Source organism: Choloepus didactylus, chromosome 1, assembly GCF_015220235.1.
Source record: "Choloepus didactylus isolate mChoDid1 chromosome 1, mChoDid1.pri, whole genome shotgun sequence".
Lineage (NCBI taxonomy): Eukaryota > Metazoa > Chordata > Mammalia > Pilosa > Megalonychidae > Choloepus > Choloepus didactylus.
In genome coordinates, this window is record NC_051307.1 from 137,968,473 (window position 1) to 137,984,014 (window position 15,542).

Here is a 15,542-nt window from a genome sequence, read left to right on the forward strand (position 1 = left end):
AGTGTGCCTTTTATTTGAAGCACTTCCGTCACACTGGGTTGTCTGGGGCAGCTCTGGGCTATGGGGCTGGCAATGGGCAGGAGTGTTTCCTGTCCACCAGGATGATGGCTGTGAGCCGACACCCCCCTTTTCTTGGGAAGTTGTGGTGTTTAGTGAATTTTCTCAGTCACTGGATTATTGCCTTTTGTCTCAGAGCTCTCTTAGTTCTGCTCTTGTCTTGACCTGCCCAAATTGCAAGTCTTTGAAGCTTTCTGTATTGGGCTTCTTAGAGTAATTGTTTTAGGAAAAAAAAAAAAAGGGCCCTCCTCACAGATCTAATGGGTTATTGAAATGCTAAGAGACAAAGCAATTAGGGTCATTAAGGAAAGGTCCACAGGGCAGAGAGATCAGCTTTTCTTCGGGATTTGCATATAAGCCTCAGGGCCTGAGCTCTGCCCTTCCCCTTTCTACGTTCACCAGAACTCCAAAAATCCTCCGCTTTTATTTTGGAGTTTTTTGTGCTGTTTTTTTTCTATGCCTGTCTCCTCTCTGCTGGGCTGGCTGCTCTCAGATTCTCTGGTGTCTGGTCTCAGTCTATCTATGGTTGGAGTTTGGATCAGTAGAATGAGTTTCCGATAAGGGCTGCCACCACAGTTCTCCCTTCTCCTTCCCAGAGCTGACAGCCCCCCCTCCCATGGGACTCAGCCTGGCAGGGAGGGGTGTGGGTCCCCTGGCCACAAAAACTTACAGATTTCGCTGATCTCAGCAGTTCCACATGTTCATGAGTGTTGTATGAAGTATGCCCAAAGTCTGATTGCTCTGTGGTGTCCAGTCCACGCAGTTCCTGGCTTTCCAGCTACTTTCCTGGAGGAGTAACTAAAACATATAGCTCACCATTCCGCCATCTTGCCCCGCCCCCTAGAGTTGTGTTTTAAGGAACAGGAAGAGTCTGAAGCTTTAAGATAATTTAAAATAGTCAATGTGGTGTCTTGCTTTACTTTTGCACTCTGACAATAGAAAACGCATGAACCAGGAGTCCATTTTTGTGGGTAATAAAATTTGAACACTAAATTAGCTCTACATATCTTTACTAAAGTATCTTAAATTTGCTCTTTTCCCAATGGACTTACAACAAAAGTTCAAATCAAAACCTAATTATGCGTACCAAAGAGCAGTCAATGTAGAAACTCTCTACCAAATTATATTTTCATGGCTAGGCTCTAAGATTTCTAAAATAATCTCTGTAGTTTGAAAAGTAAACCATCTTTTCCTTGAATTAGAGTTACTGTCCCTTTTTCTGTTCTCAAAGGCTCCTAGCCTCATAGAGAATGTTGTCTTCCTGGCAGTTATCTATCATTACTTATAACCTAGACTAATAACGAATTAGATTAACCAATTAGATCAAAAAATAAAAAAGAAGCTTTTGATGATGATGATAAATTCTGTGAATATGTGAACTAAGCATTTTGCAAATGGTCCAATTAAAGACTAAAGTACTTTTTTTTTTTTTTTTGATTTGTAATACTCACTACATCTATTTTACCTATTCCATTAAATGAACAAATGAATAAACATTAACAAAGCTAATAGACTCTTATTTGTGGAAATACATTTGCTTGTAGTGGTGAAAAAAATATAGAAAAGATCCTATGGGTGAAAATTTTCAGCTGTGATTTCTTAAAGGGCATACTCATAATATACACAATACAGAAATACAGAAATTGGCCTGTGGGCTACCAACAACTTCATTCTGAGGCAATTTCAAAGGCCTCTTGGAGAATGCAGCTTCACAGTTTTCTAGTTGTTTACAATTCTTTTGTTAAAAATATCTGTAAACATGCATTTAACCCCCATCCTTGATCTATGATAGTAATTTGAGCTTTGTCATGCTCAGTAACAGGGAATCTATGGTTCTCTGTGTAGAACAGTCCCTGGCCTTCTGGCTTTGGATCAGTCACTGCTGACTCAGCCTCCTCCGAAGAATGGCAGCCAGTCTTCGTCTGGTCTCATTTACTGAAGATGTTCGACCCCTGGGAGGATGTGGTTGAGGGAGAAGGGGAAAACCTGAGCTGCCCATCCTCTTGGGGTTATTTGAGGTTAGGGAAGCTGTGGGTTTTGGCACTCCTTGCAGGCTGGGGATTTTGATGCCTTTTTCAGAGTTCAGTCTTGCAAGACTTTTCTCTCCATGATTATTGACCGCGGCCGCAGAGGAAGTGAGGCTGCCCTGGCAGAGGGAACATGGTGACAACGGTAAACTTCCACTGAGCTTCCTGAGCTCCAGGAGCTGTTCTCTGGCTTGACTCAAAGCTTCTGTGAGCTCAAAGCGTTCTTCACACTCTCTACGCACTGTTTCCTGAAGAAAAGTGTTCTGAAAATACAAGGATTAAAAAAAAAACCATTCATTTTAAACAGTTTACATAAATGGATAGCTATTGGCAATTCAAACTGAGAAATGAACTGGAAATTGGAGGTTTGTATTTGACTGTCTCTACAGATACTCTACCACATGGGAACAGGCAAGTCAAAAACACAAATGATCTATGAAACTGGAAAGAATTTGGTTCAGCCCTTGCAGTTTGCAGAAGAGGAACCAAGAACCAGAAGTGACCTGTTCAGGGTCACCAAGATGATGATGGTGGTGGGGAACCCAGTTCTTCTGATGCTTACTTTAGTTGGGTTTTAAATTTTCTGTTCCTCATGGCTCAGATAGTATGTCCTAACATGTTTCTAACAGTTAACATCTGTAGAGTCAATAAGTATGTTATTCTGAAAATACACTGCAATACATAGACAAACAGGTAAAATTTCTGGAATTATAAAACTGAAAGAGTAACAAAATAAAGGATGCATTTGAACCACAAAATCAATTACTTTATATGATGCTTTCTCAAAAGAACTTAAATATACTGACCATTTTCTCCTTTGTAAGATAATATCCCCAAATAAAGAACAACATCACCTGCTTTTAACTAAATTCAGTAATCATTTATCAATTTACCAGAAGCTGTAGTGGACACAGTTCCTGCCCTCAACAAGTGTGCAGACTCATATGTTTCAGCAGAGGTGATTTTTATGTCCCCAATAGAACCTGAGCCCACTGGTGGAAGCTACAGGGTTTAGCATAAGGAAGATCTTTGTAAAGGACACCCTGAAGGGTTAAATCTCACTTAGTTGGGATGTATTAGACTAAATTTAAGCTTCAAATTTGTGACTGAACTACAAATCATTAAGGACCCATTCGAATTCTGAGAGTCTACATTTCTAGTTGAGGAGTTATCCATATTTCATAAATAGAATTCACTCAAGATTACTTCAAGGCCTGTGGTAATAAATAGGTCTTAGACCTCCCCAATGTCCTGACATTCATATCTGCAGTATGTCAAAAAAAGAGGTTGAAAAGTAAACAATTCAAAGTGGTAACCTAATATGTAAATGCAATTAAAATGATGTGCTATAGAATTCATCACTTAAAAATGAATTTCCATCAGATTAGCTCGTTTGTAAAAACAGCCAAGGCATTCTTGAGTCTGACTCTCAGTGGAAAGCATCCTCCCCAAGGGCTTACTGACTGATCTGCTGTCAGTGGAATGAAATAACAAAGTAGCAGGGAAAGTAGCATCTTGATGTATTTGAGTTTCTTGTGATTATGGTCAGAACTCAATTCCAAATTTGGTAATCAAAATTGAGAATATGATGCAATTCTAGATTAACCAGTTGCACAGTAATTTCCTATAAAAACAGCTGCATGCCTGGGTTAAACAAAGGCTCATTCTTTACATAATTATTTACATATATCCATTATCCATATATCCATATATTTTTTAAGTCAGGTGTTATTTGCTTCTAGCTAAGTTTTTTTGGTGGTGGTTGTTTTGTTTTTTGTTTTAGGAACGGGAGGCCAAGGACAGTGTTTGTGGTCTTATTGCCTGGTTTTCATTAACTCTATCTGAAATACTTGTTGAATAGGATGGGGAGAGAACTCAGAGAAGAAGATTAACAAGCTGTTACATTAGATGTCATCTCATTTACTGCCTCTAACAACCACCTTTGATAAAGGAAGACACTGAAACCCAGAAAGGTTAATTAATTTGCTGAGAGTAACCCAGCTGTGAGGTGGTGGAGCCTTCCTGCCTCCACAGCACTGTGCCATGCTGCCTATGCCTAAATTTGTTGTCTAATTAATTCCATCAATATGCAGGGGCCATTCAGCCCCTAGAACATTGACATTAAAAACAGCCAGGCATTTTCATCTGGTTTTGCCCAAGTTTTCTAAACCCTTATCAATCTAAACATTCTTTTAAAAGGAAAAAGATTTAATGCATCCTGTTTCTTGTCTACTAGTAGGGCAAGCTGGCAAGATTTGAAGTGATTTTATTTAAGTGGCTTTCAATAAATTAGTATAAAAATTCCCTTGATTAAGAAAACCATAAGAAAGGGTTACTTTTATTTTTATATATAAAAGAAAAAAAATGGATAGCAGTTAACAGTGAGGTCAATAAATCAGTGACATGAATTATAGGTGCACCAGTACAGAAGGATGAAGTGATGACAAGAGCTCTCAATAAAAGAAAAATTAAATTCAACTTACTAAAATTCAAGTCTCAAGGAAAGCAGTATTGCTCTACAGAAAACACCCATAAAGCAAGTCACTTAAAAGATATTTCAGGCAAGTGACAATCCACTAAAGGAGAAAATGAAAAGGCAAAGTAAACAAAGATCTTCCTATAGCAAGTTTAGGGGGAGCAAAGCAGCAGAAGGGTTGCTGACTGTTCTTGGTCCAGGGCCCACTGCTCTGAAACTCATCCTTCTTCAAGGCTATTAGCTTTCAGGACAAAGGATTGATTCTCTGTCTTCTATTATTACCCAAACCAAGATGACCCTCTGAACTGAAAACAGGATCCAAAGTTGGGACTTCTATTTTTGTCTCTACCACAAACATTATGAAATCTTAGGTGAATCTCATAATATCTGCTTCTGCTCTGTCACTACCATTTCCTTCTCTAAAATTGAGATTATAACTCAGCTTTGTCCAACAGGCAGTTCAGATGTTATAATTTATTCAACTATGAGGTTAAAAAAAAAAAGAAGGAAATGGAACACATATGAATTTAGAGGATTGCTATTTCAGGGGTGGAGTATATGTGACAGGGCATGACAGGAGGACATGAGGATGTGGCCAGAGTCCATAGACACATTAGTGGAAAATTCCATCATACATGGAAAAGAATCATCCACTTGTGGTTAAATTGTTTTCAGCAATTTAGGCAAAACCTTTGTCTTTCTGTGCAAGAGAAAGTTTGGGCTTTTGCAGAATTTTAATATGTGCTTTCACTGCACAATATCGAAAATTTCATAACACGTAGTAGGCTCAGTAAGATTGTAAAGCATGGGCAAACATAAGAATAATCAGTGAAGCCAAAATACTTTAAATGTTTTGGATAAAATATCTTTGGCCATATGTTAGCATGGTACAATAATATCATTGGATTGCAACTAAAGTGCAACCGAAAATGAAAAGGGAGGCATGAACCAGGTGACCAGAGGGCAGTAGGGTTTTGCAGGCACTTCAAAAGGGTTTTGCACTGAGTGCAAACTCTTGGCAGAGAGCCAGTGATGGGCACATCTTGGGACTGCACATGGCTTGGTTTGACTCAAGTGCAGAGTGCACCAGATGGGGAGAAGTGAGCAGGGCCAGATCAAGAAGGACTTTGGTGACATGCTAATACTAGAGTTTTGTCATGTTAATACTAGAGTTAATTCTAAGGGCCATATGGAGTCATTAAAAGGATTTATTTCAAGCGGGGGGCTGGCATGGTCAAATTTAAAGGAAGATCCTTTTGCCAGCTCTTTGGAAAATAGCCTGGAGTGATGCAAGATAGGAGGCAGGGTGAAGAGTAGGAGCTTAAAGATTTCATGGAGAAGGTTCCTATCCTTAGTACTCCTTGGTTAGGGTGGTCTAGGAGAGAGAGAGCTAACATTCCTGGGTCTTTGAGCTCTGCTATTGGGTGGAAAGCAATATATATAGATACTCTACAACATTTTCAGATGAAGGCCACTTTGAATGGGCTTAAAATATGGCTTAATTGCACTCCCACTGGGTAGGTAAATGTCAAAATGAAAATATAAATTAGCTCACCATCTGTTTGAAATTGAAATTTCTAATATTAAAAAATAGCCAATTTCCCCCACTCTTTGCAATGTAAGAGTGGTTTATTTTTATGTTTGTTTTCATTTTTATCCTTAGAGACAGCTGGGTTAATTTCAATTCCAAAAACAGTGGAAGAAGTGAGAGAATGCTTTGCTGGGTAACTTGATCTGAAGGTGAGAATCTCATCTGTGAGGAGAAGCAGCTGTATTTGGTATAATTTGGTGGTTGGGGGGAACATGCCAGCAAAGCAAGTCCTAGGTGAAAAATAAGCACATATGGGGGCTTTGTTCATGCTTTATACTGAGTGAGGTCTGAATCGGTCAGGGAATTATCAGATTACAGTTTCCACCAATGCTGACTAGATATATCCCAGGGTGAATGGATGGGCAGCCAACTGGGTGGGGAGCTGAGGTGAAAGAAAACTCTGTGGAAAATGTATGGAAACCAGAAGGATGAGTAGGAGTTAGCAAAGGATGTGCCTAACTCCCATTCAAATGTTTCCTCTGTTCCTCTAGTTCACAGCAGAAAAGCAGTGGAAATGGCCCTTTGGTGAGGCAGGAATGAGAATTGGAATAAATTTCCAGGGAAGAAGGAAGATGAATGTCATGCAGGTTGCTTTTCAGAATTACATTTCCATGCTTGTAAATATAATGGATAATGTGAAACCAATTCTGGCAGACATCTCAAAGCAAAAGTAGTAGAAACAGAGGGCAATAATCTCTGACTGCTATGCTTCATGAGCAGATCTTCAGGATGAGGTCCCATAAAGATAGTGCACAGGATTTACCTTCCTATTCAATAATCCAATTTTAATTAATATGTAATTAGTATTACTAAACAAAACAAAACCAATTTCTCCATATTTCTTCTCATTCTGTTAATTTTCTGTCATCTATGCTCTGTCAGGAACTGTGCTCCAATGTGTTAAAAGACAAAGACTTGCCTGAATCATCCTTTCCATAGCTGGAGACCCCCAGTCTGAGCACCCCCTGTTACTCATACCCCAAGGCTAAGGTTCTCAGGGCTCTGCTCATCTTTCTCAGTTCACCCATCCTCCCTGCCAGCCACCCCTAGGAATCCATGGACTCCAAAAGCTTCCCTGCCCTTTCCCCTCCTCCCTGAGGGGTAGAATTTAGAAAACTTGTCCTCTTAAGCCTCTTACTCTTTTGGTAGAGACTCCGATGTTCTAATTTTATTATGTCCCAAAGCTTACAATCCTTGTTTGGTAATTTACTAATTAATACTTTGGTTTCTCCAATCTCATAGATTGAATTACTAGAGAAGTAGTGCATATTCTCTTTTTCAATTAAATATATAAACACAGGTAATGCATATCCTAAAACGAAACAAATCCCTCTTGCAAATAAGCTATTTGTGTTTGCAAATGTTATGTGCTTCTAAAATTTAATCTTAGAGTTTATGTAAATTCATCCTTGCCAAATTTATGAGTAAACTTTCCTAAGTAAATGGGTTTTCTTTCTTTTTCAAAAATTTTAATTCTGAAAAATACTAAAAAGCCCAGAAAGTTTAAAATCATCCATGATCCCAATATTTTAAAAAGCTACATAAAAATGAAATGCCCGTCTATCTCTTCTTATTCCCCAATGGTAACCAGTGTTAATAGTTTGGTGGAAAATCCTTTCTGACTTTTTAATATCATTTCTTTCTTTCTGTAATCCTATAGATATACACATGTACCTTCTTTAAAATAAAAACAGATCCAAGCTGTGTGTGAAGTTCTTGCTGTTCTTCACTCTTTCTAATCCCTATATATGTAGTATTCCACTGTATGTATATTACATTAAAAGTATTCCCCATGGTGGACATTAAAGTTGTATCCATTTTTTTTGCTACTATGAACAATAGTGCATCTATATTTAAGTACCTATTATTAGTTCAAAGGGAGAATGCTTAGTTGAAATTATGAAAAGTTTAAATTTTTATAGATACTGCCAAGTTACTCTCCAAAAAGTTGTGCCAATTTGTACCATCACCAGCAGTGTAAGAAATGGCCTTTGAGAAAAAGCTTTCCATAACAGTGAATATTATCAAGTTTTTAAAAATTTTTGACACATTCTGGGTAAAAAATGGTATCTTACTATTTTAATTTGTATCTTCCTGAGATAAGGTTGAGTAGCTTTTCATATATTTATTGGCCATTACTTTTTCTTCTGTAAACTGATCATTTTTTCTGTTGAGTTGTTTGTTGAATTAATTTATATCAATTTTTATATGCTAGAGATATTAGTTAGCCTTTTGTTATGTGTGTGGCAAATATTTTCCCTTAGTTGGTCATTTATAATTTAATTTTACTAATGACGAGTTTTTCCATAAAGTCATTTCTCATTGTTATGTACCAAATCTGTCAATCTTCTCCTTTATAGCTTCAAGATTTTGTGTCTTTCTCAGGAAGACCTCTCCATCATGAAGTTATAAAAATATTATCTTATGATTTTTTCCTAATGTCTTATAGTTCTGTTTAAAATGGAATTTATTTTTATATACAGTGTGAAGTAGGGATCTAAATTTTAATATTTGCCCATCCTTCCATTGCTGATTTAAAAATTTTACCTTTATCAAATATTAAATTCCTTCTCAGACTTTATTCTATATTTGTATTATAATTCTGTTCTATTTATCTGACTATTCTTTTGTGAGTGTAATTTTCTAAAAAATTTTATTCTTGTAACATATACAAGCAAAAACTTTCCCTTTTAACAACATTCAGATATATAATTTAGTGGTGTTAATTACAGTCACAATATTGTGCTACCAACACCACCATCCATTACCAAAACTTCCATACCCCCAAACAGAAATTCTGTTACAATTAAGCTTTATCTCCCCATTCTTTAACCCAACCCTGGCACCTGGAAACTTGTATTCTAGCTTTTTACTAAATTAGAATTTACTTATTCTAATTATTTCATATCAGTGAGATCAAACAATATTTGTCCTTAGTTGGTAATTTATAATTTAATTGCATCTGGCTTACTTTACTTGACATGATGTTAAGGCTCATCCATGTTGTCACATGTATCAGAACTTTGTTCTTTTACATAGTGGAGTAATATTCCATTGCATGTATATACCGCCTTTTGTTTATCCGTTCATCAGTTGGTGGACAATTGATTTGTTTCCATCTTTAGCAATTGTGAATTACGCTGCTATGAACATAGGTGAACAAATATTTGTTCAAGTCTCTGCTTTCAATTCTTTTGGATATATACCTAGAAGTGGGATGCCAAGTTATACAGTAATTCTAAACTTGATTTTCTGAGGAATCACCAAACTGTCTTCCAGAGTAGCTGCATAATTTTACCTTCCCACCAACAATGAACAAGTGTTTCTATTTTTCCACATCTTCTTCAACACTTATTTTCCATTTTTTGAATAGTAGCCATTCCAGTGGGAGTGATATGGTATCTCATTGTGGCTAGTGGTGTTAAGCATCTTTTCATGTGCTTTTTGGCCCTTTCTATGTCTTCTTTGAAGAAATGTATATTGAAGTTTTTGCTCATAGTTTAATTGGGCTGTTTGTCCTTTTGTTGCTGAGTTGTAGGATTTCTTTACATATTCTGTATTTTCAACCTTTATCAGACATGTGATTTCCAAATATTTTCACCCATTCCAAAGGTTTTCTTTCCACTTTCATGATGAAATCCTTTGATGTACAAAAGTTAATTTTGATGAAGTCCCATTTATCTATTTTTTCTTTTGTTGCTCATGCTTTTGCTGTAAAGTCTAAGAAACCATTGACTAACACAGGTACTGAAGATGGTTCCCTACATTCTCTTCTATGAGTTTCATAGTCTTGGTTCTTATATTTAGGTCTTTGATCCACTTTGAGTTAATTTTTATATATGGTATGAAATAGGGGTGCTCTGATTTGCTAATGCTGCCATTATGCAAAACACCAGAAATGGATCAGCTTTTATAAAGGGGGTTTATTTGGTTACAAATTTATAGTCCTAAGGCCATTTTTCTCCTCAACCCAACCTGGGTGTTCTCTACATCTGTTGCACTAATGTAATCCTTACATTTCTCTCTTCCATCAACTTGGGGGTTCCCTTAATCTCTCTCTTGTGTTGAAAGCCTTGTTTCCTGATTCCTATATCTTCCCCTTAGTTTAGTCCCTCATTTTGGTGTCATGTATCCTCTAATAGCTTCCTGAGAAAGGATGTAAGGGAGGTAACATTTTTTGAGAAATCTCACAACTGAAAATATCCTTATTCTACACTTACATTTGATTGATTGTTTGGCAGGATATGGAATTCTAGGCTGGAAATATTTTTCCTTCAGAATTTTGAAGTCATTGTCTTCTAGTCTCCACTGTTGCTGCTAAGAATTCTGATGCCATTTTGATTCCTGATCTGTTGTAAGTGACCTGCTTTTTTCTCTGGAAACTTTTGAGTACAATAATATCTTGTTTTATTGTATTTCTCTTTATTGTGCTTTGCAGATATTGTGTTTTTTACAAATTGATTGTGGCAACCCTGTATTAAGAAAGTCTATTCCAGCACCATTTTTCCATGTCCCTCACTTTAAATCAAAAGCTAGAAATGATTAAGCTTAGTGAGGAAGGCAAGTTAAAAGATGAGATAGGCCAAAAGCTAGGTCTCTCATGCCAAACCGTTAGCAATTTTTTACAAATTGATTGTGGCAACCCTGTATTAAGAAAGTCTATTCCAGCACCATTTTTCCATGTCCCTCACTTTAAATCAAAAGCTAGAAATGATTAAGCTTAGTGAGGAAGGCAAGTTAAAAGATGAGATAGGCCAAAAGCTAGGTCTCTCATGCCAAACCGTTAGCAATGTCGTGAATGCAAAGAAAAAGTTCTTGAAGGAAATTAAAAGTGCTACTCCAGTGAAAACAAGAATGATAAGAAAGCAAAACAGCCTTATTGCTGATATGGAGAAAGTTTTAGTAGTCTGGATAGAAGAAGAAAACAGTCCCAACATTCCCTTAGGCCAAAGCCTAATCCAGATCAAGGCTCTAACTCTCTTCAATTCTATTAAGGCTGAGAGAGGTGAGGAAACAGCAGAAGAAAAGTTTGAAGATAGCAGAGGATGGTTCATGTGGTTTTAGGAAAGAAGCCATCTCCATAACATACAAGTAGAAGGTGAAGCAGCAAGAAGCTGAAGCAAATTATCCAGAAGATCTAGCTAAGGTAATTGATGAAGGTGGCTACACTAAACAACAGCTCTTTAATGTAGATAAAACAGCCTTCTATTGGCCAATGATGCCATCTAGGACTTTCATAGCTAGAGAGGAGAAGTCAATGACTGGCTTCAAAGGACAGGCTGACTCTTGTTAAATGCTAATGCAACTGGAGACTAAGTTGAAGCCAATGCTCATTTACCATTCTGAAAATCCTGGGACTCTTAAGAATTATGCTAAATCTACTCTGCTTGTGCTCTATAAGTGGAACACAGAGCCTACATGACAGCACATCTGTTAACAATGTGGTTTACTGAATATTTTAAGCCCACCCTTCAGATCTACTGCTCAGAAAAAAAAATTCAAAATATTACTGCTCACTGATAATGTACCTGGTCACCAAGAGCTCTGATGGAGATGAATAATGAGATTAAGGTTGTTTTCATGCCTGTGACCACAACATCCATTCTGTAGCCCATGAACTAAGAAGTAATTTTGACTTTCAAGTCTTATTGCTTAATTAATACATTTCATAAGGCTATAGCTGCCATAGATAGTGATTTCTCTGATACATCTGGGCAAAGTAAACTGAAAACCTTTGGAAGAAATTCACTATTCTAGATGCCCTTAAGAACATCTGTGATTCATGGGAGGGGGTATGATCAAAATATCAACATTAACAGGAGTTTGGAAGAAGTTGATTCCAATTCTCATGGATGACCTTGAGAGGTTCAAGCCTTCATTGGAGGAAGCAACTGAAGATATGATGGGAATAGTTCTCTTACTAGAATTAGAAGTGGAGCCTGAAGATGCGATAAACTTGAATGGTAAAATTTGAATGGATGAGGAGTTGCTTTTTAAGGATAAGTAAAGAAAGTGGTTTCTTGAGATGGAACCTACTCCTGATGAAGTTGCTGTGAACGCTGTTGAAATGACAACAAAGGATTTAGAATATTACATGAACTCAGTTGATAAAGCAGCAGCAGGGTTTGAGATGATTAATCCCAATTCTGAAAGTTGTTCTACTGTGGGTAAAATGCTATCAAACAGCATTGCATGTTACAGAGAAAGGAAGAGTTAATCAATGTGGCAAACTTCATTGTTGTCTTATTTTAAGAAATTGCCACAGTCACACCAATTTCCAGCAACCACCACCCTGATCGGTCAGCAACTATCAACATCAAGGCAAGACCCTCTACCAGCAAAAAGACTGACTTGGTGAAGGCTCAGATGATGGCTAGCATTTTTTAGCAATAAAGTATTTTTAAATTAAGGCATGTACATTTAAGAAATACTACTAGTAAACACTTAATAGACTACTGTATAGTATAAACATAACTTTTATGTGCACTGGGAAACCAAAAAAATTCATGTGACTCTATTTGGATATTCACTTTATTACAGTGGTCTGGAATGGCAATATCTTTGAGGTATGCCTGTACTTATATTTATTCCTAGGGTATTGACAGTTCATGAAGTGCCTTGGTGTGGCTGTTTTGCCTTTCATTCTGCTGGGCACTTAATGGACCCTTTTAATCTAGAAATGTATGTCTTTCAGTTCTTGGAAATACTCTTGAATTAGTTCCTGGATAGTTTCTTCCCCTCCCTTTTCTCTCTTTCTGGACTCCTATTAGTGTGATATTAGATATTCTGAGCTGAAACTCTAATTTTCTTTTCTTCTTTCCATCTCTTTGCCTTTTATTTCTACTTTCTGGGAGATTTTCTCATCTTTATCATCTAACATAAATATTGATTTTTTTTACTTTAGTTTTTGTATTTTAATACTAATTCCTGTTCTTTTTTCATAGCCTCCTATTTATGTTTCCTGGATGCAATATCTTCTCTTTTCTCTCTGAACATACTAATGATACTTTTAAAAAACATCTTTTGCTCACTGCATTGTTTTGTAACTGTTTCTTCTGATTTTTTTTTTTTTTTTTTTTTTTTTTTACTTATTTATTTGTTTTTGGTTTCTGTCTTTCACAACAAATGTTTGGGAATCTTGGCTGCTCATGTTTATTATTAGTCTCCAAAATGTTACTGAAAGCTATGTGTGCCTGCATAGGGTTTAGCCATTTCATTGGGAGACCTCAACTCTAAGTATCCTTGGGTCTTTTCTTTTGAGCAAGCTCATTTCTCCAAAGAGGGCTCTTCCAATTTCCTGGCTATGGATATATAAGCCTGTTTGCCTGGGCTCTGGGAAGTGAGTGGGTGAAAGGAACTAGGAGGTCTCACCATTTAATATATAGCTCCTTGCCTTATCCCACACTCTGCTGTCTTTGGGTTCAAAGCCTCTCTCATTCAGTTTTTCTACAGAGTAAACTTCAGATATCATGCCAGGATGGGAGGAGAAGGTTTCTTAGGGGTTGGGTAGGGGATTTGAGGATCTGCTTCTTTCACAATCTTTCAAACAGTCCTGTTTTCAGCCCCATTCTTCTCTCCCTCTTTCAGAGGTATCTGAACCAATTCCTGAAACTTTCCAGTGTTGTGTCACATAGTTAGGTTTGTTCCTTTTTGGACCCCATACCCATCCACTTCCCACAGGCCTTAGGTTTCAATGTCATCTAGTCTGGTAAGTCAACTACCACTCATCTTTCTTTCCACTTCCTGAATTTTGTTGACATCTTTTCCATCTAGTGTCAACTTCTCTCCTGTTCTTTATGTCCTTATGGTTTCATAAATTTAAAAAATTAATTTACTGTGATTTTAGTGACATTTTGGGATGAAACAGAGATAAACATACATGTTCATCTCTCCATGTTTAATCAGCATTCCTTTCTATTTTTGAATCTTTCACTTTCAAAGACAAACAGGTAGAATTTAAAACTTCTGTCACTTTGTTTTCCTCATCTATAGTCTTAAAATCACAAAAATAATGAATTCTTTGTACTTATTTTCCTTTGGTGGTTGGTTATACATGAGCTGTTTTTTTGTTTGCTTGTTTGTTTTTTAATTTACCACATTCTTCCTCTGGATCACAACAAGGTCACCGTCAGTGGGGCCATACTGTCTCGGTAGGACTTGCACAGAACTAGTGGGAAGAAAAACTGGCAGCAAGAACTATGTGATCCATTTTAACCTGGCTTTAAATGATAATGTCCTATTCCCCAATACATAAATTTTCTTTTCTCACATCCTTTTTTTATGTTCCAATTCTGTGGGTGTGTGTCTTTTCAGGGTCCTTTTTTCACGTTTACATTTTCAATGCAGTTTTATTTCCCGTTTTCTCTCTTCTTATTGACCTACACTTTTTCTTACTGCTTTTCGCTCCACCTTCTTGACTCTTGTTGTTTCTATGGATGCTCTCCAATAATTCCTGCTCCATTTAGGAATGTCTGTTTTTGCCCTTTAGAGGCCTGGGCTTTCTTCCTATTCTTGAGAATTTTCTTCATACAATTAAAAACAAAGTCCACTCACTCTATGGCTGCTTGAAAGAGAGCAGGATTTTCTACCCTTTAATTAGCCTCCTTAGTAGACCCATTAATTTATTTTCTTTCTAATGGGAATTTGTTCTCCACTTAAATGCAGTTTTATTTCTCCAGAATCTGAGAAATTTCAAGTGTCTGGAGTGCATGATAAAAACAAAACAAAATAAAAAACAAAAAAAAAGAAGTGCTTTTTATTTTATATACTACAACTTATATTTTTTCTGGCTTATAAATCCTATCATTTTTTATTGGCTTTATTGGCTCATTTCCTCTTTTAATAAGACTATTCCAGACTTTAGCATGGAGAAGCATCCTTGTTTATTCCTATAGTTCAGTTTTTTTTTTCTGAAAATTGCCCCGTTTTTAATCATTTAAAAACAAAACACAACACAAACACAACATCACATTTCCTTTACCATCTATAATTTAGTTATATCCAAACACTCTAAGACTACCAAGATAACCTCCTGCTCAGGAGCAAGAAATTAAAATGAGACGCTGAAGACACAAGAAGGTGAATGCTGGAGATCAAAGTTCTGGCTATAAGTCACAAATCTTCCATTTAAACACTCTCCAATGCTTTTTGTTTCAGTTTGTTAAAGTGTTTTACAGAAGTTTTTTAAAATAATTTCATGCCAGACACCAGGCTTCTATGATGATATACAGCTCCATGGAATTTATGTTTCAGTCTGATTGACAGAAATAAAAAGTATTATTATTATTATTATCATTATTTTTTGTCTTTTTGGTGGTGTAGAGAAGTAAAACTATCAGCCAGATTCCTTTATAAGAAATGAGGAAAAGAAGAGGAAAAAAAAAAGAGATCT

The 15,542-nt window shown here is 36.6% G+C and overlaps 1 protein-coding gene across 1 annotated transcript in view; it reads right to left on the reverse strand.

Annotated features, from left to right (window-relative positions):
* Window positions 1–1,443: 1,443 nt before the first annotated feature.
* Window positions 1,444–15,542, reverse strand: part of LEKR1 (leucine, glutamate and lysine rich 1) — a 171,317-nt gene continuing 157,218 nt past the window's right edge. Inside the window, exon 11 of the mRNA XM_037842007.1 lies at window positions 1,444–2,347. Coding sequence (XP_037697935.1) covers window positions 1,934–2,347 — 414 coding nt within the window. The 3' untranslated portion in view covers window positions 1,444–1,933. The remainder of the gene's footprint in view (window positions 2,348–15,542) is intronic.